At 43.9% G+C, this 26,829-nt stretch overlaps 3 protein-coding genes across 9 annotated transcripts in view; 1 reads left to right on the top strand and 2 right to left on the bottom strand.

Annotated features, from left to right (window-relative positions):
* Positions 1–26,829, bottom strand: part of LOC132677342 (GTPase IMAP family member 7-like) — a 275,671-nt gene that overhangs the window by 84,346 nt on the left and 164,496 nt on the right. The window lies entirely within an intron of this gene.
* LOC145712414 (GTPase IMAP family member 7-like) lies at positions 4,131–11,831 on the bottom strand. Its single transcript, XM_078437790.2, has 2 exons — positions 11,763–11,831; positions 4,131–5,550 (listed from the first exon to the last, which is right to left on the bottom strand). The coding sequence occupies exons 1-2, from the start codon at positions 11,791–11,793 to the stop codon at positions 4,679–4,681; spliced, it is 903 nt and encodes a 300-aa protein (XP_078293916.2). The 5' UTR covers positions 11,794–11,831; the 3' UTR covers positions 4,131–4,678.
* The window catches only part of LOC144614366 (GTPase IMAP family member 1-like), a 142,790-nt gene continuing 139,529 nt past the window's right edge, over positions 23,569–26,829 (top strand). Inside the window, exons 1-2 of one of the 3 annotated variants that reach the window (XM_078437682.2) lie at positions 23,569–23,973; positions 26,489–26,537. In XM_078437682.2, coding sequence (XP_078293808.2) covers positions 23,803–23,973; positions 26,489–26,537 — 220 coding nt within the window. In that variant the 5' untranslated portion in view covers positions 23,569–23,802. Of the gene's footprint in view, positions 23,974–24,085; positions 24,396–26,488; positions 26,538–26,829 lie in introns of those variants that run through there. The other 2 variants (XM_078437686.2, XM_081795098.1) reach the window with 2 other exon arrangements.

The following is a 26,829-nucleotide window of genomic DNA, read 5'->3' as shown; positions in this document are numbered from 1 at the left end:
GTGACAGATTTTAACACACACCTCTCGTTGCTAGAACAGGCAGATACAAAAAAATCAAAAAGTACACATGATTGATAAGTTAGACCTAATGAGCATATGTAGACTATTTCATGAAATTTCTGAGCCACTTGTTTTCAAGTACATAGGAAAAATTTATTAACGTTGTTCTTATGTTTGTCCATGAAGAAATGCTCTAAAATTTTTGAAATACCATAGACAACATTTCCTGACCACAATGTAATTAAAAGAAAAGTAAATAAAATGTCATATGTTTAGCAATTGGAGAACACAGTTTTAAATAACTGATGGGTCAAAAGAGACAAAAACAGAAATTGATCAATATTTGGAATGAAGTGTAATTAAATTACTGCATTTCAAAGCCTATGAAAAATTACAATTTAGCTTTCAGTGTGTATTAGGAAAGAGAAAGAATGAAAATTAATCAGCAAAATACATATCTGCTTCAGATTCTGTGTCTCCCTCTCTCTCTGCCGCTCCTCCACTCATACTCTGTCTCCCTCTCTTTCTCTCAAAAATAAATAAACACTTTAAAAAATTATTCAGTTTCACTGAAGGGTACATTTTCTACAATCCCTGGCATATACCTGCTCCCGGAGAAGAACCTGCAGTGTAGACAGGGCTGCTTAGAGCTCTCCCCAACCTGCCCTTCTCCTCCTGTCCTTGCCTTGGCTCTGATTGCTCATGGGCTGGGGGAGAAGAGGCAGGAACACTGAAGACCAGTCAGGTGTAGTCTGGCCTTGGTGGGGGTGGGGGATGGTGGCAGCATACTTAGTGCCTCTTCCCCCGCCCAGGAGACCTTTAATGAGTCTTTAGAGAGTCTTCCCTGGGAATCTGCAATCACAAGTCCAACAGACGGCCACTCTCTCCCCTCCCGCCGATTGCTTCCATGTCTGTTCCTGGTGCCTGGACTTCCAGACCTCTGGTCCACACAGAAGCTGTTGGGATCCCTGCTGGGCCCCTGGGCAAGTCCCCTTCAAACTGGCTTTGGCTGCCTCCCTACTGTATGGCCCACATTTGATATGAGGAACCTATACTTTTGCCCCCCCTCCCTGCTCCTTAGTGAAAGTTTTGACTGCTTCCAAGACAGCCACCACCGTGTGTACCCTGCTCCCTCCACAGAACACAGCAATAACCTTCATGTATCCCATGGGACCAGCAGGGAGCAAAGCCAAACTCCAAAAGACACACATCAAGTCTCTTAACATACACCACCCACATCCGTCTGGCAGCATCAAAGTCCTGAGGCCACCTCACTAGCTTTCGGGAAAAGAAAACCTCCATCTCGCTGGATATGGCACGCAGAGAGGAGTCCCTGTGGGGCTTCCCTTATATAGTCACACGGTTACACCTGGGTCACCTTCTGCACTGGGGGGATGATTGCTCTACAGATGAACCCCAAGAATTGACCAATTCAAATTTGTCATTGTACCTATAATTGAAGCATTCTCTTTTAAAAGTCATTCCTCCTGGGATGCCTGGCTGGATCATTTGGAAGACCATGAGACACTTGATCTCAGGGTCATGAGGTGGAGCCCCATGTTGGGTGTAGAGATTACTTAAATAAAACCTAAAAAGAAAAAGTCCTTTCCTCTTGACCCCTTCAAATATCTATCAAATTAGTTGAAGGAGGGGCGCCTGGGTGGCGTAGTCGGTTGAGCGTCCGACTTCAGCCAGGTCACGATCTCGCGGTCTGTGAGTTCGAGCCCCGCATCAGGCTCTGGGCTGATGGCTCGGAGCCTGGAGCCTGTTTCCGATTCTGTGTCTCCCTCTCTCTCTGCCCCTCCCCCGTTCATGCTCTGTCTCTCTCTGTCCCAAAAATAAATAAAAAACATTGAAAAAAAAATTTAAAAAAAAAAAAAAAATTAGTTGAAGGAATAAATCTCACAAAACTGGTTCCCGCTTCTTCCTTTGGGCATCCTATGTGGATCTTCTGGCATATAGCTTTTGACTGTGTGGTATTGGAAATTAGAAAGATTCAGCTGAAATTGGAGATATTTATGTTAATATCCACCCACATTTACCCCAAGCCTTTCACATAACCTTCGGACCCAGATTTCAAGTTAATGCAGGTCATTTACATTGGACCCTACCTTTGACATCTGATATTCAACTTGTCACAAACCTAACTGAACGCTGTTGCTCCTGACTCTACCCTTCCCCTGAAAATCTTACCTGTCACCCTGAACTTTCCTGTTTCTGAACAGAAGCATGATCATCCTACCCATCACCCACATGGACACATCCTACACATCCTTCACAGAAGACTTCACACCTAAATCCTTCCTCAGGTCTTCTTCTATAAATCCTTGTTTAAATGCCCCATCATGGGTCATGACTATCACCTATTTCAACAACAGGGATCATGCACACATTAAGCGCTGGAAATACCACAGTCTTCAGCACTGAAATAGAACCATCTTCAGGGAAAACTGGGACATAAAATATGTTAAGAAGTGAGTGAGCAATATTTCAATTGTCAGGTGAAGAGATAATGATTTATCTGATTTACTCGTTTTTCTCTGGGTATGTGTTGCCTTCCAAAATAGAACCTAAGGTTGGGAAAAAAGAAATTAGCTCACATAAGCTGCACATTAAAACGGCCCTCACACAGGTTAATTGTATTAAGAATGCTTCTGCATATCTCTGAGAGAAAATATCTTTTAAACGGTTCTGAAATGAAAAAAGTCAGGAGAGCATGAATACTTACCTCTCTAGAGATACCATCACACAGATGAGTCACTTACAAGGAAGTACTTTTGAACATAAGAACTGCATGATGGCAAAGAGTACTTTGTTCTCACTTTGTCTTTGACACATGTTTTCTCAGGAGAGGATTTTTTCTTCCGTGTTGCTTTTACTGCGTTCTGAATACTGGTGATGAATCTTAGAATGAGCTGGTATTTAGATTCTTAAGTTTTCCAGAGTTAATCTCTAATCTGTCTCCTGAAAAGTCACTGATATGGTAAATACTCTCAGTCATGTTCACAGACAAAACAAAGGACAAATAAAAATTCTAATAATTTGGATTTGGGATGTCTGCAATCATTGTGAGTGACTGACAGTCACCAATCTAACTTTGAAATTTCTCTATTATTTTAGCAAGACAGAACCTTTCATCTACTTACTGCAAATGTCACAGCATGGAAGGGTAAAAAGAGATTTTCTGGTGTCAGAAAACAAGCACTAGAGGGAATGTAAAACCATCAACAACAATAAAGATGCTCTGAAAGAGAACTGAGTACCATAAGATTTATCAATCAGGTTCTCACGGGGAAAAGATAGTTTGCTCTCATTAGGTACTTGGAGAAAGTTTAGAGAAGGGGCCTCTTACACACTGTGGACGCAGGGAATTTGGAAACCACAGTGACATTGATAGTATCGATAAGAAAATTGAGTCCCACCTGAAGGGGTGAAGAAAGACTGGAATGCAGAAGAAGAGTTGGGTAGAAAGGCCACCAAGGGAGGAGCTGTGAGCTTTGGCGTAGGGTTGCAGTTAGTCAGAGATGGCCCTGCAGAGAGAGAGGTGGGGGAATGGACACCCCAACCTTGCTTTTCTACTTCCACAGGGCCTCTGACTTGGACTTCCCATTGGCCAGCCAGGCAGAAGTCAGAGAGCAAGAGATCCCACCGATGTAGTGCAACTAGATCAGCCTCAGGGGGCAAAGAGCTGGGTGAAGTGTGATTCTGCAGAGGCAAATGAAGACTATGTGGCCCAGATGGGATTTTTCAGATACAAGTGGAGACATTTTAAGTTAGGATGGTCCCTAAAAAAAGAAAAGAGAGAAACACAGTAAGAGAATCCTGTGACTTTCAGATCTCCATGAACCCCAGAACAATCTTTCCAGAGAAACCCGATACCTCCCTAACATAGTACTTGTGGCCATGCGGTGCAACGACGCATGTGACCAGTGGTTCAGACACTTAACATGTGCAGGATTTCTGATTTGAATTTTCCTGAGTCTTTGAACTCTATATGCCATTGCCTGATTATGCCAACTTTGTGTGAAGAGGGACAGGTGGCAAGGGGAGGCGGTGGGGACTGAGAGCTGGAAAGACGCTTCGTTCTGGTTAGTTCTCACTGCATAACAAACCATTCTGAAGCTCAGTGGTTAAAAACAAAAACCATCATTTATTTGTTCTCATAAAGCTGCCATTTGGGCAGGACTCAGTGGGAATGGATCATCTTTGCTTTCTGCAACTTCGCCTGAGATGGCGGGGCAGCCGGAAGGCCCGCTTCTGTGTTGCCTCATTTGCATGGCGGGCAAGTTGGTGTGAGTCACAAATGAAAGGTGAGCTGGGAAGTGGGCCAGTGACTTCAGGCCCTCTGCATGGGGGCCTCTCAAGAGGCAGCCTGGGCTTTCTCACAACATGACAGTCAAGTTCCAAGGGCAAGAACCCCAACAGGGCAAGGAAGCATTGCCCACATGTAACCTTAGAGTCACAAGGTGTTGCTTCAACCATCTGCTATTAATTGAAATGGTCCCAGATCTGCCCAGTTCCAAGGTAGAGGACACAGGCCCCGCAAGTCAGTGGCAGGAGTAACAGGGTCAGGTTATAGGAGGAATAAGTAGAAGCTACTGTCACAGCTATCTATGGAAACTACAATCTACCACTATCGCAAATCATCATAAATTCAAAAGAAAAAATGAAATGTTCTTTACTGCCAAAACATATGCCATATTTTTGAAAGCACCCTCCTAATCCCATCTAAAACATGTTCAAATATGCCCTTCTCAGCTTCTTCCCTGATGTTTTTTAATTGTTCATCATAAATCCTCTTTAGCCATTTTATTTTTTCCTCCCGTTCTTCCTGTGATTTATCAGCATATTCCTTTTCTACTAGTTGAATTTCATTATTTAATTGATCGGTGTAGATCTTCTTCAGGTCTTCTTCCCGTTGTCTCAGCCTCTTCTCTGTGTCCTCGTAAATGGCATCAGTAAAGTAATCCCCTCCGTTGCTCTGCACCATCTCCTCTATCAGCTCCACCAGCTCCTGCACTTGAGCTTCCTTCTTGGCCTCTGAGGCTCTGTTGTTGAAGGCACAGCAGCGGTTCCCACATTCTCTGATGATGTTTTTTAGCTTCACATCTGCATCTGCTAAGAAGTCACTCAGACTCTGCCCCTCCAAGTTATCTTTGCCAGTGAACAACACGATCATGTGCCTCAAGGCTGGCTTCCCAAAGACATACTTGATCAATGCCACGGTCTTCTGCTCTTCATCTGTGTAGCGGCCCAGATGGATGACCAAGACGATGGCGTGGGGCCCAGGGCAGGAGTAGAGGACACACTGGCTGATTTCCCTGCATGTGGTATCCAGGGTCTCCTTGGTGTCAAAGAGCCCTGGGGTGTCAACAACAAGAAGTTTTCTCCCCTTCCATTCCTTGGATGCTTTTTGACACGTGGGAGTGACAGCATGGGGAGCAACTTTAGACTCAAAGACTCTACTCCCCAGGATGGTGTTTGCCGTTGCACTCTTCCCACTTCCAGTTTTCCCCACCAAAACAATCCTCAGACTGTTGTCCTGAGGGTCTGCCATGTCATAAAAAAGGGAAGGAGAAGAAAAAGAGTCAACGAAGGTAAGTGGAAACCATCACATTCCTCTTATCTCCTTTGTGTTTCTCCATGAAAACCTGCAGTAGTGTACTATCCATGTTGGTCCCATAAAGACAAAAAGATGAAACAATTCACTCACCATGGAAGAAACAATAAAGTAGTTAAAGAGTTCCCCTACAAAAGAGTACCAGATCCAGATGGTTTCATGGGGATCTCACTTAACCTTTCTTAAACTATTCCTGATGACTTAAAACAAAAGGAAATCTTTCCTGTTCTTTCTATGCCACAAGTATGATATTGATCCCAAAGGCTAACAAAGATTTCACCAATAAATAAAGCTACAGACATGTCTCATTTGCGAATACTAATGCAAAAATCCCAAATAAATTGTCAGACACTAAAAAGTAATACCCCATAATTAAGTGTGATTTCTTTCAGAAATACTAGGGTGGTTCAATATGAGAAAATGGATTGTTACAATACATCCCCTTTAGTAGAGTTAAGAAGAAAAATACTTTGATGTAGAACAGACATTTCCCCAAATTCAATGCTGTTTTAACAGATACTTCTTTAATGTGATTTTATAGAAATATAAATTTTAACAAATTTGTCACCATTTTTTCTCTGCAGCTAAAATAGTTGACTATTAAGTTCATTTGGATGAATGAAGAAAGAAAAATAGCCTGTAGAGTCAAAAAAGAGAAGAATGATGAGGGAGGGCCATCTCTACCAGGTAGTAAAATATCTTACCCCTATAATTAAGGCAGTATGACATGTGTGTGAACAGAGACAGAACAGAAAACAAAAACAGACAATTCAGAAATAGTCCTAATTGGTCTACTATATTCATGAGTATCCAGTTAAATGTATTACGTTACATTTATCTTCAGTAAAGCAGCATCTCACAGCAATGGGGAGAAAGATGGACTAATAACCAGCATTGGGATAACTAGAAAACCACACAGAAAAAGACAAAACTGCACCCACGTCTTCACGCCATTCACTTGCCAAATACATTAGAAATATAAACACTAAAAATCAATCCACATAAATACTAGAAGAAACTCAGACAAATCCTTTGTAACCTAGGGGCGGGGCAACTCTTTCTAAGATTTGAAAGATTGTAAGGAAAAGGATTCATACATCTGACTACATAAAGACCTAAAAGACAAGGGGAGACAACGAACATCACAGACAATTAAAATACGAATGTCAGATTATATCAAAGAGGGTGAATTCTCCCCTTACACAAAGAATACCTAAAAGCAGAGAGGCAAATTCCAATAGCTCGATAGAAAATGGAGCAAGACATAGGAATAGACAGTTCAAAGAAAAAAAAGAAATGCCAATGCTCCTCAACTATGTAAAAATATATGAACACTCCCTTAAAGTAGAGAAAAATAAATTCAACATAGGAAAAGAAAATAACTAAATATAGTAAATTAAAATTACACTGAGATACTATTTCTCCACTTACGGATTTGGCAAAAATCCAAAAATTTGCTGCTATAATCAGTCAGTAAAGGTTGAGAGGATACAGGTTCTCTTCTCCATGGCTAATGAAATTGAAAAACAGTCTAAAACCTACAGAGGAGAAATTAGCAATATCATACAAATTACATATACATTTATTCTTGGATTGTGAGTCCCAATTTTAGGATTTATGCCTGTAGTGGTAAAGGGCATATCACCCCTAAACGTGCAATGTTGGCATACAGACTATTTCTTTTTTTTTTTTAATTTTACATTTATTTATTTTGGAGAAACAGAGTGAGACAAAGCGTGAGCAGGGGAGGGGCAGAGAGAGAAAAAGATACTGAATCTGAAGCAGGCCCCAGGCTCCAAAAATCAGTTAGCACAGAGCCTGACACGGGTCTGGAAACCACGAACTGTGAGATCATGACCTGAGCGAAGACGGACGCTCAACCGACTGAGACACCCAGGGGCCCCGGCATACTGACTATTTTAAATAAAATTAACTTAAGATACAGCCTGTATGGGAAGATTACTAAGACCCTCTTCTGTCCCCCTGCAAGCAGGAAACAAATCTCCCGTGTAAAAGGTGCCCTTCCTGTCCCAGGAGGTAAAGAGACACCCTTATGACCAGGGATGGGAGATTTAGAGCCAAGAAGACTGTATAAACAGCCCACTACTTTCTACTAATTTACTACCCCAGCCCAAAGTCTCTTTAGAATTCCTCCCTAACAGATGCTCCCAAAGTTAAGTTTTCCTTGTTTTGTCAATCCCTCACAGATCCATCGTCTCTTTGCCTAAAAAGTATAAAAACTGCCTGCCTTGGTCAATTCTCTTGGTCTTAGTTTCATTACTGAGCATTTGTGCACACTGCTTTTTTTTTCTCTTGTTAATCTGCCTCAAGTGAATGTAATTCTTAGTGCAGCTGGAAGACTTTGAAGGGTAGAGGAAGAAATTCCCCTTCCTCATGTCCCAGAGCTACACTGACAAAAACACAGGAAAACATTGGCATATGTTTATTCTCTGTGTCACTATTTGTAATAATTAAAGACAAAAAATCCACCAAATACCCACCAGTAGGAGTCTGGTTGAATAAACTAAGGTATATACACACAGTGATGTACTATCCAACTGTAGAAAGGAATAAGAAATACCTCTCTATGCCAGGATGGAGAGATATCCAGGATATTTCACTAAGCAAAAAAAAAAAAAAAAAAAAAGGCAAAGTGAAGAAAATAATATTTACTTTACTGTCATTTCTCTAGTGGGGAGGAACATGAACTGTAGGTACAAAGTGCAACATATATTTCATGCACATGAAAAAGCAATGGCAGATCATCTGAACCGTCACCAAAGAAGTTGCTGACAGAGGGATGGGAGGAATAAGGCGGGGGACAAGGTAGAAGCTGGAAACTGTTTTGAATATACTTCGATTTCATAGATTTGTCTTGAAAGCATGTACTTCCTTCTTTTTGAGAGTTCGAATTACAGCTCTTTTCCTTTATGAAAGACCTACATGTGTACTTGCTGTTGCTGGCTGACATAAATTCAAAGAGGATTTTTCATTTGTACAAAAAAAAGCTGAACACGAATACAGCGTTCCGCATTTGTTTTACAGCCAGTTGAGCTAATAGAGAGGCCGAGTGGGTCGTTGTCCACGCCAGCTGCCAATCACCTTCCCCGGGAACCTCACACAGGGGTTCACCATCCAGCCACCAGAGCTGTGAGCCAGATGAGTATGTGGGCTTTCTCTCAATTGAATTTGTGCATCTGTTAACAAGTTGTGTCTAAAAGTATCAGAAACACATAAGGGAGGTTATTTGGGGGAGATCTGGGAATGCGCACCCTTTTTCCATGTACTTTGATAGTAATGGCTTCTATCCTTTATGTCATTTTGTTTCATAAAAGATTTCATAGGAACGTTCTGCTTGTGGAAAGTGAGGAACATCTGTAAATAGCTTCATAATTATAAACAAAAACTATATTTTAAGATAACTAGTAAAAATCAAAAGCAAATTAAATACATAGTAATTGGTGTAATAGACAAACCACACAAAGAATTGGTCCAAGAAACTTGAAAATGCAGTTGCTTCATTGGCTAATGTCCTAATGGGATATAGTTTAAGGCCAAATAGGGGGAAAAAACGTCAAGAAAATCTTAAATTGCTTTCAGGAATCCTGTCCTATACTTAGCTTTTTGTGCACATGTGTAGTTTTGAAGCCCAAGGACAAACCCAGTGGCAATGAACACCCTTAGCACCCATACTGTGCCCTTCAAATGCCATTTCCCACCAAAAACTTTAGGACTCTTAGGAGAAGGTACCGATTCCAGATGTGGGCCATGAAATGTACACTTGGATCCTAGACTATCTACTCATACTAGAAAGCGAGGATTCTACCAGAAACTACTCAGACCGTGGGACGCCTAGCTAGCTCTGTCAATACAGCATGCATCTCTTGATCCCACGTTCGTGAGTTCTAGCCCCACATTGGGTGCAGAGATCACTTTCAAAAAACAATTTTTGGATCTTACCGAAAGGACTACAGAGCCAACTTGAAGAGGTTGACTGGACAGACAGAGATGGGGTAATTTGTGTACCAATGAGAATAATAATTTCAATGGATTAAAATTCATCAAATATGTTGAAGTTCATGAATTCATAACAATACCAGCAACGCAAAAGAAATGAAGTGTTCTCTTTGGGGTATGCTAGGAAATGATGTCATCAGTCTGAACATGGACAAAAAAGAATCAAGCATTCCTTTTGTCTTATTAACTACACCTTATGGAAATGAAAGTATGATTCAGGGGAACTTTCTTTTTAAAGGATTATGCCATCCAATAAATGAAGAAAGAATGATAGAATTATAATATTATAATTTGCGACCGTTAATGAAACAAAGTTAGTCTAGGCTATCATTACTGTCTGCTACATTACAGAAAGAGACAGAAGAATATATAAGGTGCCTTCTGCTGGACGTTTACAACTGCACCTATGAAATATTGCCACCCAATAACCAGGCAAGCCTTAATCTGATCAAGCCTCTCCTTAAATTTAAATTTATACAAACATTGAAACTAGAAGAACATGTCATATGACATCTTGAGGATTTAACGAGCAAAATGTACACTGTCCAATTCTCTTGGATAAAGATCAACCGTTTCTTTAAAAGACACATTTTACAAAAAGAAACAGAAAGGTGAAAACTTATTTATCAAATTAAACTTAAAATAATTGCAATTTATAAACCATATTTGGAGCTGATTTCAATTTTATTTTTAAAAAAAATTTTTTTTTAATGTTTATTTATTTTTAAGAGAGACAGAGACAGAATGCGAGTGGGTTAGGGGCAGAGAGAGAGGGAGACCCAGAAGCAGAAGCAGGCTCCAGGCTCTGAGCTGTCAGCACAGAGACCGACGCGGGGCTCGAACTCACGAGCTGTGAGATCATGACCTGAGCCGAAGTCAGACACACAACCGACTGAGCCACCCAGGCACCCCTGATTTCAATTTTAAAATCTATGAGACAATCTGGGGATTGGAATACACCTGGTAATTGTTTAAAAATTCTAGTTGCTTTCTGAAGTCTGATCATGGTATATTTTAATGACCTTTATCTCCCAGACATACATATGTAAATATTTACTGATAAAATGATAAAATTTTTAGTATTCTAGTAATTTAGTAATTTTTAGTATTCTAATGTTTGAAGTGTATTAATTATTTAGTTAATTTATCTCTACACCCAGCGTGGGGCTCGATCTCACAACCCTGATATCAAGAGTCCCATGCTCTTCCCACAGAGTCAGATAGGCGCCCCCACTCTAGTTTTTTAAATGAGGAAATAGATGTGGCTCAGAAATGCTGAGAAAGTTGCCCAAGGTCACTGCGCTAATGGGCTTTGGGCAGAGGAGGGATCCAATATAAAGTATGTCTGACCCCTATGCTCATGCATAACCCTTGCAAGCTCTGGCCTCTTCCTGGTTCCTTCTCAGGTCCTTGATTCTACATTTCTGTTTACATTGGATCAGAAATAGATCATGGGAGGCCAGGGGAGGTATTTCACTCTCTCTCCAGAAACGTGAACTAGTAGCAACCCTGGAATTAGGGAAGGCAACCAAAGGGCTTCACACACATTTGTTTTCTATAGAATAGCTCATTCTATCCCCAAGGCACCCCTTCCTTACCTCCTCTGTTACACTGTTGATCACACCATTTCTCTCCTTAAATGTGGGAAAGGACACCGCCAGCTGAATTCTAGACTTCCTGTGCCATTTGTGACCTGGGAATCCCGGGGAATTTGATAATACCACATGCACACCGTCTGGGATTCAGATTTTCTTTCAGGTAAGAGAGGGATTGGGCCAGACTTGTCTCTAAATTGCCTTCCAGCTCTAAAGACCTGCCTTGAGGACACTAGTTTCCCACTAAGGGAAATGAATGGGGTGTCAGGCAGCACTCACTCTGTCATGACAGCAAATGATGGAAGATATGCTGTTCAGCAAGTTTGTCCTGATAAATAGGAGACGTGTGGACATGGGCCACTCAATCTCCTCAGTCCCACCCTGCCTTCTACCAAGACCCCTGTGGTAGCATCCTCATTGCTGGGCTGTTGGCACAGTACCCAGCCCCTTCTAGGACCAGAACCCACACCCATGCACACCCCTATGTCCTGCTGCCCCTCACGCCTCCATTGCTCCCAGGCCAGGCTCACCTTCTTTTGAAGGAGCTAATAAGTTCCCCATTGTTCTCCAAAGAATCTGTTTGAGCTGCTGCTTTTGCTTTCACTGTGAGGAAAAAGTGTTTGCACCCTTTAAACCTCTGAAGCAGGAAGCTCAGATTGGGTGGAGCTAGTGAAGGAACTATTTGACTTTAAAGAGACAGAAATATTGCCCTATAATTGGAGGAGTGCTTTAGTTTTACCAAGGTGTAAGCTTTTTCTCCATGTGCCTGCTCTCACACCAAATTTTCCAAACCTATGTTGGTTGTTTGGGGTTATACTGGTGGATCCCAAAGGCCCTTATTACATGACACAAATCATGCACACAGAGCCAGGCATGGTGTTGGATCATCTTCCCTGCATGGCGTGGGAGACTCTGGGGTGATTTTAGGAAGAAGATAGTTAGATGTGTCCAAATTTAGAGCCTGAGATACTTCCCAGTGATTGTATCATATGGGTTTTCATGATAGTCTTTCATGAAGGTCTCAAGTTACTCATTAAGAATTTACCAGCCTTCAGGTACAAAGCCAAGAGTATAAACCATTGGGAGCCAAGAGAAAAAAAGGAAGATGTGGCCTGGAAAAAGTCTTCCAATGACCGTACACCTTCTCTGGTTTTCTTCATATTGTTCTTTCAAGCCCCAAAATATGCATGACCTGACAAGAAGAGATGCATCCAGGGAGGAGATCAAACTTTCCCCTACAACCTTCCTACTTTCCTCTACCCCAGACCCAGGCACAGGTAGATTTTCCCAGATTTAGCCAGTGCATCCACTCCAACCTGCTCTGGAAACTTTGAGATGATAGGCAGATGGTCAAACCTCTCATGGTTGACCAGCTGTTCCAGTTGTCTGTTGCATCATCATAAAATTATAATGTTTTTGATTATATATTTTTGTTCACTACATTGAGACATGGGATTACTTGATGCTCACACTTGAAGGTGGGTACTAAGAGAACTAAATGTGGCAGGAAGTAGTGGCCAATGGGGAGGCAACCCATGGAGGGAAGCAGCTAGATTTGGAAATTATTGTATTAATACTATATTATTGGTCCATATCATTAGACCAGTTATTGGTGATAATGACTTGGAGGGCCCCAGGTAACTGTTTTCCAACTTGCAATAAAGACACAGACCGGGACCAGCTATGTAATTTGCAAAGTCTGGCACAAAAGGAATATGCCAGGCCCTTTGTCAAAAACAAACAAAAAAAATTAAGAATTTCAAGATGACATCAACAGAACAGTAAACCCTTCTAAGTACAAGGCCCTGTGCAATGGCACAGGTCACATACCCATGAACTTGGTCTTGTGAGGCTGCATACATAAAAGTCTAGAGGAGAGCTAGAATCATATTTCCTGCTCAAAATATCTCTACCATTTCCTAGTTTCATTTCAAGCTACATATTCCTTGAGTGAAACTTGTCCTTGGATGTTTCCATGGTCAGCTAATTGCTTCTCCAGGTATTATGCTCAGGTACGCTGTTAAGTTCCCTAGAGGGAACAGGAGACTAGTTGACACAGAATCCATGGATGCCACAAGAAATCAGATGCGGGTCTCAAATGGTAACAGCCTTGTGATCATTGGTCAAAAAGGAGCATGTGGCCCCCATCAGTCCCATCCTGAGCCCTAAGTTAGGAGTGATCTCCTTCTACAAGATTCTGGATAGAAGCAGTGTAGCCCCATATCTGAATTGTTCACTTAGCCATGCTCCTGAACATTGAGGGCTTCCTTCCACTTGCACCTATGCTGTGAGCCACAGGCCTCTCCACCGCTTGTCTCCTCCTGCAACCCTGGAAACACAACTTTCCACCCAGGATCTTGCTCCTTCCACATAGTCAGAAGCAGAGAGATACATGTGGACAAAGCCACAGCTTCCTTTTTTATGTTTTCCTTTGATTCTTTCCATTTCACACACACACAGAAATGTGGATATAATGAATTTTCAAAAGGTGTGGGGTCATTAAGAGACATTCTTTGAATTCTATAGGAGTCTTCTTGTGGGGCTCAGGGTGTTTTCTGATGCTCAGATCTAGATAATCTCAAAGCTCAACTTATCAAAATAGTGCAGAAATAATAACAGTAGTTTAAAAGAATCATTCCCCATTGTCTTGTTTCTTCTACACATCGTCTTTGTAACCTTGGTGGATCCGTTTCCTATTGCCTCCATAACAAATTCCCAAAACATTAGTAGCTGAAAACAATATACACTTCATCTTCTACAGTTATGGAGAACAAGAGCATGGAATTACTCTTATGGAGATAAAATCAAGGTCCTGCAGAGCTGGTTCTTTCTGGAGGCTCCAGGAGAGAATCCATCCCTTGCCTCTTATATCTTCTAGAAGCTGCCAGCTGACCTGGGCTTGTGGCCACATCACACCAATCTCTGCTGCCTTTATCACATTGCCTACATGCCTCTCCTTAGAAGGACCTTTCTGATTACCTCTGGGGCCCACCCAGATAATCCGGAATAATCTCCCCATCTCAAAGTCATTAACTTAATCACACCTGCAAAGATGCTTATGGAATAAGGTAACATTCACAGGCTCTGGGGATTAGAGTGTGGCCATCTTTCGGGGGCCACCATTCAGCCTGCCACATTTGGGTGAGTTAACCTCTCTGCAACTCACTCCCCTAATCTTTAAAATGGAATACTTACTTCAGACGGTCATTGTGAAACCAGATAAATTTGTACACATGACGTGGTACTCAAACCATAGTGATCAATAGGTATTAGTTAGTAGTAATAATTCAACCCTCAATGCTAGTCTCATAGATTACCATCCTGAGGCTCATCTACACATCATAGATGCTGTCTTAGTCAGCGTGGACTACCATAATTCCACAGCCTGGGAGCAGGAACAACAGGAATTAATCTCTCACAGTTCTGGAGTCTGGGCAGCCCAAGCCCAATGTGCCAGCCAACTTGTTTCCCTGGGGAAGGCTCACTTCCTGATTTGCGAATGGCACTGTCTCACCGTGTCCATACATGATGGAGCGAGGAAGCAACTCTCTGCTATCTCTTCTTCAAGGGCACTAATCCCATCGAGAGGACCCCAGATTCATGAACTCATGGAAACCCACTAACGTTACCCCCAAATACCATTATGTTGGGGGTTAGGGATTCTGGAGCCTTCTCTCTTGGTGCCAAATAAAACTAGTCACTTCTCCTTTGTAACAATCTCTTTTAAGTGGATATCACTCAAGGTTTCCTGGTTTCTCCCCACTCACTCCACCCACAAGGGCACTGCATGAAAAGGAAGACTCAGCACCTCCACAGCCTGTATACCAGGATAAGGGATCTGGATTATCTATAGCCCTGCACCCACAAGTCTTTAATGAAATTGTCTTCTGGCTCCACGGATGTGCAAGAAGAGCTGCCTCTTGCAGGCTAATAGCAGCCTTGTCACAAAAGAGATATAGGTGTTCGGTGTGACAGTGCACTTGGGGCTGAATCCCTCAAAGGAAACATTGACCAAACCCTCATGAAATAAGGACCATGCCCCCCAAAGAGCCTTTTACTGTCTTCCACGATGTTATATTCCGTTATGAACCACAACCATTCAGTCCTGTTCTCAAACAGGTCTCTGCTTCCTCCTAAGGCTTCTCCGAAGATCTACCAAAAGTGACCACTCAGAATTTGTGTCTTCACCAGAGGGTCACAATCTTGGAGCTTCAGGGGAAAAACTGTAGGACGTGCTCTGAACCACTGTTGCCTCAAAGAGACTTTCAGAGCAGGTTTGCAAGATGGCAGCACTGACTCAATGCTCAGACTGTGCCAGTGAGCAAAGCCAGGACTACTGGGACTCTCAGTCTGGAAGCATATGTACCTCAGGAAATCAGACGACTGACTCAAGATCCAGCAGAGTGAGAAGTAATGACATAGGACTGAGTGAACGGATTCAAAATGTGCCATTGTGGTTATTTGTTTGGAATATTGATGCAACAGTTTGTGGTCATTTGTTACAGCAGCTCCTGGGGGAATTAATATAGATTTTAAGGCCAAGAAGTAGAGTCCTGCTCTGGTAATTACCTAAAATGTAGGAGTCGTTTCGAAATTGAGTAATGCATGCAGGCTCGAGGAATTCTGAGGTATATGATAAAAAGAAAGGCCTAAGAGGATGTCGGTGGTAGGATGAACATCAAGGTCACTTTCTGGTGAGGTCCCAGAGAGAGGTGGGGACCACGCTGCTGGACATTGGAGGGACGATGGCACTTGCTATAAAATGGCAGGGGGCAGGGAGGCGGGCTAAACTGAGGTGGGCTGCTGGGTGGAGAGTAGACCATGTAAGTGATGAACTTGAATATTTAGCTGCGGAGAATTCCAAGAACAATGTGGAAGATGTGGCCTGGTGTCTCCTTGCTGCTTCTAATGAAATGCATGAGGAAAGAGAGTGCTGGCTTATCTCCAGCCAAAGAGCACCAAGATGGCCAGCTGCCAGCAGAGCCCAGGAAGAAGCAAGCAAGGTCCTCCCCTCAAGGCTTCAGAGAGCACACGCCTCTGCTGGCATCTTGACTTTGGACTCCAGGAGCTACCACACAATGCATGTCTCAGCTGTTTCAACTGGTGTTTGGCCGACCTGTCGTGCAGTGCTAGGCATCCAGCATGTCCCCTCCACCTTGCCCCTGCCTGCGTTCTTGTCCCATCCTCTGAGAAACCCAAAGGTCTCCCCTTCTGTGGCACAGTGTGAGCGGGCAAATCATCTAGACTACGTTCTTCCTCATTCCCACCACATTTCTGGCCCAGACGGACCCCAGGTCTCCCTGATGAGAGAGAGCTTGGGGCTTTCTCAGAATTTAGATTTCAGTACTCTAAAGAATTCTCTTTTTGGAAACAAATATACAACATCAAAACAAAAACTAACAATTGTTTCTTTTAAAGAGACACACAGGAATTTAAGGCCTGGGAGTGCGGTTAAGGCCTCCTGAACTCTTAAGGCAAACAGGCAGACTATCAGGGTGCCATGAGCTGGGGGGTCTGAGGTAAAAGCGGGCCCCAGTCCCAGCAGCAACAATCAATCCCTCACTCTTACAGAATACCAACACCGCACAAAAGGACTATTTTCTCTTAATCAGCAAAAATGTTTCCTTAATATATGAAAATCAGTCAGTGGAAAAGTGTGTGGGCCTGATTCTGCCACGATCAAGATCTATGGCTTGGAGAAAACCCAAACACAAACAGACCCCAAAAAACCACAATCCCCATGTGCCCCAGTATCTTTATGGATAAGAAGTCCTAGATTGTCTCAATTCAATGCCTCCTACAGAACAGGATCATGCGAGACTCTCTGGGCCTCTCCCATTGAGGACAAATCCCAAGACTTTGACCCCCGCATGATTCATGAGCCTGGGACCATGTACCTACACAACTCCTCAGGTGTTGGTTGGCTATAGGTATAAATCTCCTGGTGGAACAGGGGCCTGTGGCCCCCAAAGGGAGACCCTGAGGAGGGCCGAGTCCCAAGACTCCTGGCTGGAGGACCCAGATGTGAATACGAGTATGGACCTTCTTTCCCCAGGACTTTGGCGTCCCTAGAGCCATCAGAGTAATGGACAGTTACAGATGGTCATGGACATCACCTTTATTTACCAGCCAGCACCAACAGCCATGAACACAAGAAGCAAAGGCACAGGCATGTTTCACCCCGAGTTCTCTGCTACTCTCCACACACACAGCATCCTTCCTCACTCATCCGCCTAGACTTTCCAGTCCCACGCCTCCAAACCCCACAGCCTTTGCTTGGATGGCCCCTGGATTCTTAGCCATTCCTCGGTACCAATGGTGGAAGAGGCGGCTTGGGAGAATGGGGGTCAGGGAAAGAACTCACAGGCTGCCAGGACCAGCTGACAGCATTCAGTGATCTGCCCTCTCTGGGATTTACAACAAAGTTGGCACGGTTTCTGCTGTTACCTTCATTTCTTTCTTTGGGTTTCAACTTGACATCTTTTACTGCTTCACTCATATCTTTGTGGAGTGTCTCGAGTGCTTTATTACAAATGATAAACACGGTAAGTAAATCTTTAACGAGGGATAAAGGAAAGACTGTTATATTTATGGCACCATATCACAGCACAGTTTTTTCTGTTATTGTTTCCCACAGTCCCTTGCATTTTCAAGAAATGGGCAACAGGGTGATTTCTCGTAAATTCACTCATGCACAGAAAAACATACATCTTACTTCAACCCCAGCAATTTCCTGCCTCACCTCTCCCGAGTCTGTCTTCCTCATCAGGCCACAAAGGCAAGGTCACAGGTTCATGTCTTCTCATTTGTGGCTGCTCTTGTGCTCAAAAGGGACTGGGGCAGGAAGGCGGGGCGAAGGAGGAACCCCACCACGGAGGTCTCACTGGCCTCTGCACAGGTAGCTTTTCCCACCTCTCCCCAGGCTAGTGCTGGCCTGAAGATGAGGTGGACGTCTTCCTGGGAATCTCCAACAAGGACCCGTTCAAAGCAAGCACAGCAGCTAGATCTTTTGACCCTGACGTGGGCTGAACAAGTCAGTTCTGCTCTTTATTAGAACAGATGCGCACGGATGCTGCTATCTTCCAAAATTTTGACCAATTTTTCTACTGGTTGTTTGTTCATTGAATGATTGATTGATTAATTGATTGATTAAAGTTTATTTGTTAATTTTGAGAGAGAGAGAGAGTGAGGAAGGGAAGGCCAGATAAAGAGGGAGACAGAGGATCCCAAGCACACTCCCTGCCAGCACAGAGCCCGACGCAGGGCTTGATTTAAGAACCGCAAGATCACCACTCTGAGGTGAAACCATGAGTTGGACGTTCAACCAAATGAGCCCCCCAGGTCCTCCCTTTTAAAAAATTTTCACTCAAAACATAAATAGCTAACAAACAGCCAGGCAGCCTTATTATTTTGACTATTATTTATTTATCAGGAAGATATAGAACGTGAAAGTTGCACTGAAATGACTCCTGTCCAAGCTGTGAAAGAATATAAACGACTCTTTGGAAATACAGTGAGAGGCCAGCGTCTCTCTCACCCTCTGCAAGTTCACCATAGCTGCAGTTAGTAGGACAGCGGGACTCCGTATAAAGACGGCTGTCTGTAAGACGGTGGTAACTGCTGCCTGGCTCCCTTTTGACAGTGTTTCATTTACCTATAATAAGACACCACAAGGGTGAGGCAAAAGGAGGCAAACTCCAGGCAGCTAGCAGGAAGGAAGAAGAGGGGAGTTGGCAATGTGGCCAGAGTTTGAACCAAAACTAAGACAGGCTTCCATATGTCCTGGAGGAACCCTACAGACCTAGTACTGGTGGGACAGCCATAAGTGATGCAACGTATATATTTTTTAAAATATATTAAACTCTCTTAAAGTTGTTCTAAGATCCAGCAAACAAAGAAGACCAATTTCAAAAAATAAAAGTCTACTAAATAGTAGTAAGAACAGTGAGTCTGTGACACTTGACCATAAGCTGCTTCCTCCCTTCCAACACACACTCAGCTCCTCTGGAAGGAAACTGCATTCTGGTAGGTGTGGCCAAGAAGCTGGGGCTCCCTGTCCCCTCAGCCTTCCAGCAAGAGAACAGTATCTTTGGAGGAATCAGCTGGAAGTCAGTCGGTTTAACCACCGGGTATAGTACAGACAGAGTGGTTAGGGAAAGAAACACACAATGGGGCTAAGACAACTGTCAACTCCCGGGACTCTGCAGGCCCAGGCTGCACCCTCTGAGGAGAGACACCAGAGGTTTCACCCTGCAGGGGAAGCAGACTTCACCAGGAGAGTCCAGCCAAACATGCAAACCCCATGCACAAAGTTGCAGTGAAGCACCAGAGCAGATATCCTTGTCTTATCTCTGATCACAGGGGCAAAACTCTCAGCCTTTCATCCAGTATGGTACCAGTGGTGGGAGTTTTCACACTGATTTCCTTCAGTTCTTTCAACATGCTTAGAATTGCTCTTTGGAAGCCCTGTCTCTGAATCCAATATCCAGGGCCTCTGCCAGGCAATTCCTGTGGCCTGAGTTTTTCCAGTTTATGGGTCACACCTTCCTGTTTCGCTGTACATCTTGCAGGTATTCTTAAAAACTGGGCATTTTAGGTAACATGGTGTAGTGAATCTGGATACTGATTCCCTTTCTGCCTTTCTAGGCCTTGATTTGCTGCTGTCTGTGTGTCCATAAGAATACAGAAATTGCTTTTTTAAACAACAAAATAGAAATCCTGGAGCGGAAAAGTATGACTGAAATGAAAATTTTACTAGTGGGGCTCAACGATAGATTTGAATGGCTAGAACAAAGATTCAGTGAATTTGAAGATGTAATAATTATAAACACACATGAACTTCACAATTGAGCCCCAAAACACAGGAAGCAAAAAATAACGGGCGTCAAGGAGAAATAGACAATTCAACAACAAGCTGTAGACTTCAATGTCCACGTTGACCAACGCTTACCACAGCTAATCAGAAGGTCAAAACAGAAACAGAAGATGTGACCCACAGATAAACCAACCAGACCTAACATTACAGCACATTACCCAACGAAGTAGATTATACATTCTGTTCAGGTACACAGAGAACGTTCTCCTAATATGACCAATAGGTCATAAAATGGGCCTCCACAAATCTAAGAGACTTGAAATCCTAGAGTATAACAGGGGGTAAGCTCCTTTACATCAGTCTTGGCAATAATTTTTTGGATTTGACCACAAAAGCAAAGGCAGCGAAAGATAAAATAAACAAGTGAGATTACATCCAACTAATACGCTTCTACCTGGCAAAGGAAACCATCAACAATACAAAAAGGCAGCCCACTGAATGGGAGAAAGTATTTGCAAATCGTATATTTGATAAAGGGTTAATACCCAAAATACACACAGAACTCACATATTTAATAGCAAAACCCGAGCAATTTATTTAAAAAGGACAGAGGAAGTAAACAGGCATTTTCCCAAAGAGGACACACAGGTGGCACATAGGTGCATGGAGATGTGCTCAGTATCACCATCATCAGGGGAAAGGCAAATCAAAACCACAATGAGGTATCGCCTCACACCTGTTAGAATGGCTATCATCAAGAAGACAAGAGGTAACAAGTGTTAGGGAGGATGAGGAGAAAAGGGAAGCCTTGTGCACTGTGCATGGGACGCAAATTGGTGCAGCCACTGTGGCAAACAGTATGGACGGTCCTCCAAAAATTATACGTAGCATTACACATGATCCGGCAATCCCACTTCTGGGTATTTTTCCAAAAGAAAGGAAAGCAAGATCTCAAAGAAAGATCTGCACTCACAAGCTCCCTGCAGCATTGCTCACAATAGCCAAGATCTCAAAGCAACCTAAAGGTCAATCTATGGGTATATATATATTGTTCTGTGAAAAGAAAGAGGAACATCTTGTCATTTGCAACAACAGGGTCGAACTTGAGGGCATTATCGTAAGCGAAACAGGTCGAACAGAGAAAAACAAATACTGTATGATATCACTTTTATGTGGAATTTTAAAAAGCCAAACTGATAGAAATGGAGAGTAGAACAGTGGTGACCAGGGTCTTGGGGGTGGGGGGATGGGGAGACATTGGTCAAAGAGTACAAAGTTCCAGTTATAAGATGAATATGTTCTGGGGATCTAACGTGCAGCACAGTGATTATGGCTCATCCCACTGTATCATACCTTAACAGTTACAAGAGAGTAGATGATCTTAAATGTTCTCACGCAAAACGAGTAATGGTAAATATGTGATGTGATGCAGGTGTTAGCTAATAATACTATGGTGGCAATGATTTTGCAATATAGAAGTGTATCAAATCAACACATTGCACCCTTTAAAATTACACAGTGTTACATTTCAATTATATCTCCATAAAGCTGGATAGGGTGTGGGGGGATAAGTTGGAGGGCCATGGGTTAGGTATCTTCACTAGAGAGAATGAACTGGCAAGACTCGGTAAAAATCACGCCCCAGAACACTAGCTTCAGATTATGTGAAAGCCCTCACTACACATTGGGAGAGTGGACTCCAGAAATTGTAAGTGAGTTAGGGAAGATCGCAGAGTTGATTCCAGAACAAACCAGGTCCAGGGCACATAGCACCATACGCTGTTGTAGCCTTCTCTCCACACAATGTCTGGCTGTTTTACTCACGGGTATTTTCCTCTCTCATGACCTCCTGAGAGGAGAAACAGACACTTGGGTCAGAGATAACAACTTGAGGCCAGACTAAGTCTCCTATGAAAATTCCATCCTCTTCCTGCTGCCTGCTGTCTGATCTTTATTTTTTATTTTTTTTTTTTTCTGGGTTCAGTATGTGCACTTTTTTTTTTTTTTTTTTTTTTTTTTTTTTTTTTGCTTGTAGTTGGACCTCTTTTTTTTTTTAATATATGAAATTAACTGTCAAATTGGTTTCCATACAACACCCAGTGCTCATCCCAAAAGGTGCCCTCCTCAATACCCATCACCCACCCTACGCTCCCTCCCACCCCCCATCAACCCTCAGTTTGTTCTCAGTTTTTAACAGTCTCTTATGCTTTGGCTCTCTCCCACTCTAACCTCTTTTTTTTTTTTCCTTCCCCTCCCCCATGGGTTTCTGTTACGTTTCTCAGGATCCACATAAGAGTGAAACCATATGGTATCTGTCTTTCTCTGTATGGCTTATTTCACTTAGCATCACACTCTCCAGTTCCATCCACGTTGCTACAAAAGGCCATATTTCATTCTTTCTCATTGCCACGTAGTATTCCATTGTGTATATAAACCACAATTTCTTTATCCATTCATCAGTTGATGGACATTTAGGCTCTTTCCATAATTTGGCTATTGTTGAGAGTGCTGCTATAAACATTGGGGTACAAGTGCCCCTGTGCATCAGTACTCCTGTATCTCTTGGATAAATTCCCAGCAGTGCTATTGCTGGGTCATAGGGTAGGTCTATTTTTAATTTTCTGAGGAACCTCCACACTGCTTTCCAGAGCGGCTGCACCAATTTGCATTCCCACCAACAGTGCAAGAGGGTTCCTGTTTCTCCACATCCTCTCCAGCATCTATAGTCTCCTGATTTCTTCATTTTGGCCACTCTAACTGGCGTGAGGTGGTATCTGAGTGTGGTTTTGATTTGTATTTCCCTGATAAGGAGCGACGTTGAACATCTTTTCATGTGCCTGTTGGCCATCCGGATGTCTTCTTTAGACAAGTGTCTATTCATGTTTTCTGCCCATTTCTTCACTGGGTTATTTGTTTTTCGGGTGTGGAGTTTGATGAGCTCTTTATAGATTTTGGATACTAGCCCTTTGTCCGATATGTCATTTGCAAATATCTTTTCCCATTCCGTTGGTTGCCTTTTAGTTTTGTTGGTTGTTTCCTTTGCTGTGCAGAAGCTTTTTATCTTCATAAGGTCCCAGTAATTCACTTTTGCTTTTAATTCCCTTGCCTTTGGGGATGTGCCGAGTAAGAGATTGCTACGGCTGAGGTCAGAGAGGTCTTTTCCTGCTTTCTCCTCTAAGGCTTTGATGGTTTCCTGTCTCACATTCAGGTCCTTTATCCATTTTGAGTTTATTTTTGTGAATGGTGTGAGAAAGTGGTCTAGTTTCAACCTTCTGCATGTTGCTGTCCAGTTCTCCCAGCACCATTTGTTAAAGAGACTGTCTTTTTTCCATTGGATGTTCTTTCCTGCTTTGTCAAAGATTAGTTGGCCATGTCTGATCTTTAAGCGCTGAAAAGACCTCTTTTTCTTTAGGAATGAGGAGATGGCAGAGAGGACCGCATTGGTGGCCTTGTCCACATTGATGTCCAGTCAAGGATTCCTCCCTGATTCCTGGGGAAGGAGACTCTCAAGAGGCCATTTTCTAGGAAAACACCCAAAAAGCAAAAGGCAACTGGACATAACAGTAGTGGGCAGAGGCCAAAACTGAGAACAGGCCTCAGAAATCTAAACTGCCCTTCACTGAGATTACAGCCCCTCCCGGGAACAAGATGTGGTGCCACAGCGACCTTCGGAAAGGATCAGCACAGTGCCAAGCAGGGTGTGGGTTGCGCAGTGGAAACAATGCCAAGGCACCTCTCGCTGGCCCACCTGGCCCATGTCCTGTCCCTTTAAATCGGCACCACTGGGCCCTCCCTCCCTGGGCTCTGAGACTTCCTCCCTGTGCTGTGCTGGCAGGAACAGCCTCTGTACTCACAAGCCAAGGCACAGCACCAGGTCGCGGGTTTCTGCAGCCAACAGCAGAGCCTGTCACCACTTCTGCTGGAAGGTGAGCACACACAGGGAGGAAGGGAGCCACCTGGGGCAGAGGGGAGTGGAGGAAGTGGGGGATTAGGGGAGCTCTAAGGAGTTCAGGGCCTGGTTGCAGCTCACTGAGTGGGCGCCTGCATTCTACTACCTCCCAGGAAGGGGAGCGGGATCTAGAAAGAATAACTTCACCCTTGCAGGCTTTTCAGAGAGCTCTGAGTTTCAGAACAAGCAAGTGAAGAACAAATGGTAAGCATCTTCTCCAGCCGTGGAGTGCACACACTTTTACTTGGGACTACATTCTTCGTCCTGCCCTGCTCCTCGCCTGGTCAGAAAGGTGTTTGCTGGAAGCACTGCCAGGGCTGAGCACGCTGGAGAAGGCTGCAGACACTCCCTCTGAGGGCATGTGCAGCCAAGGAGAGAGACATTTCTGAGGACAAACAAGTGGGTCTAACCTCAGAACACATCGCAGAGTGGTAATCGTGTCTGTGAGCTGAACCCCACTCACGCCCTCCACCTCCTCTGCCCTGTGCACCCCCAGGGACTTGCAGGAGTCAGCAACAGTTATGAACATGGTCTTCAGACCTCTGCAGTATACATGCTTGTGTGTCCTTGCACATCCCTTCCCCCGCCCTGGCTGCCCGGTCCGCTGGGAGCCAGCTTCATCCCCACACACTGGCTTTAAATGAAGAGCTTGGACAGGATGAATGGCCCAGAAACTCAGAGCAGGGACCCGATGCATTAGAATCACTCAGGAGGTTGGGGAGGGTGCCTTGGTGGCTTGGTCCATTAAGCTCTGAGCCCTGGGATGGGTTCTGTGCTGTTAGTTCAATGTCTGGAGCCTGCTTTGGATTCTTTGTCTCCCTCTCTCTCTCTGACCCTTCCCTGCTCGTGCTCTGTCTCACCGTCTCTCAAGAAAATAAGTAAACAGTAAAAAAAAAAACATTTTTTTTAAAAAGAAATCCCTCAGGAGGAGGGGAGAGATACCGTTTTTTAAGTTTATTATTTATTTGTTTGTTTGTTTGTTTCTTTGAGACAGACATGTGAGCAGGGGAGGCACACATGAAGAAGGAGAGAGAATCCGAAGCAGGCTCTGTGCTATCAGCACAGAGCCTGATGAGGGGCTCAAACCCACAAACCATGAGATCATGAGCTGAACCAAAATTAAGAGTCAGAGATTTAACAGACTGAGCCACAAAGGCACCCCTTTTTTTCTTATTAAAGTACAGATCTATGAAACAAAATGTCAAATATATATTTTAAAGACTCCCATAGATACTTCCAAAAGGCAGCAGGTTCAGGGCGCAGGGGATTACATAATATCTAATCGCATTTAAGATGCTAGGAGTCTCCATGTTCTACATCAGTCAATGACTCCAAGCCTCTAAACCCCAGATGTCAGCTCTCAGAAACTCAGGAAGAATTTTTCAAATCCCATCCCAAACCATCACAAACCTTTGAGAAGTCCCATAAGGGCCAGGAGTCCAGTGGATTTCCTAGAGCACACTTGGTCAGTTCTGTCATCGATAAGGACTTCTTGCTTTAGCTAAATTCTTGTTCTTTGCACTGAATCTTCCGGCTGCTTCTTCAGTTCTGCTGTGCAGTCAGTTATGGGAGTTTGCTAATTTTTACACACAAGATCACTACTCACCTGAGGCCTGTGGGATCAACGTTACCAAGGGCTTTGGGGAGCCGAAAGTGGCATTACGCAGAAGACAAACCTGTCATCTAACTGGTCAGAGACAAGTTATCAATCAACCTTTCCCTTTGCTTGTCCTTGTGTGTTGCCCATGGGACACAGCACGGTCACCCACAGTAGCCAGGTGTTGCCATGAAGAGGTAGCATTTGAAATGGATGGCGGAGCACAGACAGGACTCAGACAGAAACGTGGGAGAGAAGGAGTGGTCATGGGGGTGAGCGCACAGGTGGGCTGGAAAGGCCCTGAAACCTCTCCTCTGCGGAGCAGCTGACCCAGAAGGGGAGTGATTGGGACACAGGGCTGGCGAAGCAGACAGAGCAGAGCTGCGCCCTTGTGACCAGGTCCTCGTGAGATCAAGCAGACTGCATCACTGAGTGGCTATCTGTAGTAAATCCTGCCGGACTTGGGGTCATCGCTTAGTTTGAGAGGCCTCAGATTCGGGGCAGGAACACCAGGAGCCGGAAGGGAGTGTCCCATCTCTCCAGCAAACAGGTCATATTTACACAAATGACACAAGCCGAATTCTTTGGTCTTCGGAGAGCAGAACACAGGTTCTTCAGATCAGCATGGGAGATAGGTATCTTTCCCAATTTTCAACCAATGAGGCTCACCAAAGGTTCTCACGGTTTGGTTCCAATACCAACCAGGTCCTTCCAGGCTTCTTCCCCAAATTCTGGTTGATGTTCAGCGCAGGGCAGGAAGCATGACCTTTCATTGGGATGTCACCAGCTCTTTGGACCTTGCCTGAGCCACCTTAGGTAGTTATACCTATTCGATAAACAAATGAATGATTGAAGGAATGAAGGAACTAACAGGTTGTGTTTGGAACTCTTTCAGGTGGGCATGGGAGGACGCAAGATGGCGAGAGATGAAGAAAATGCCTATGGTAAGAACTGATCTCAGTGTGTACTTGCCCCTAGGCGTCAGCTCTGGGTCCCAAGGCCATGGGCTAACTCAAGACTGAACAGAGACATTGGGGCACCTGGGTGGCTCAGTCGGTTGAGCGTCTGACTCTAGCTCAGGTCTTGATCTCGCAGCTCGTGAGTTCGAGCCCCACGTTGGGCTCTGTGCTGACAGCTCAGAGCCTGGAGCCTGTGTCAGATTCGTCTCCCTATCTCTCTGTCCCTACCCACTCACATTCTGTCTCTGTCTCTCTCAAAAATAAATAAACATTTAAA

The sequence above is a fragment of the Panthera onca genome, chromosome A2 (genome assembly GCF_046562875.1).
Source record: "Panthera onca isolate mPanOnc1 chromosome A2, mPanOnc1 haplotype 2, whole genome shotgun sequence".
NCBI classification, from domain to species: Eukaryota; Metazoa; Chordata; class Mammalia; order Carnivora; family Felidae; genus Panthera; species Panthera onca.
This window is presented reverse-complemented; position numbering and strand designations above follow the sequence as displayed.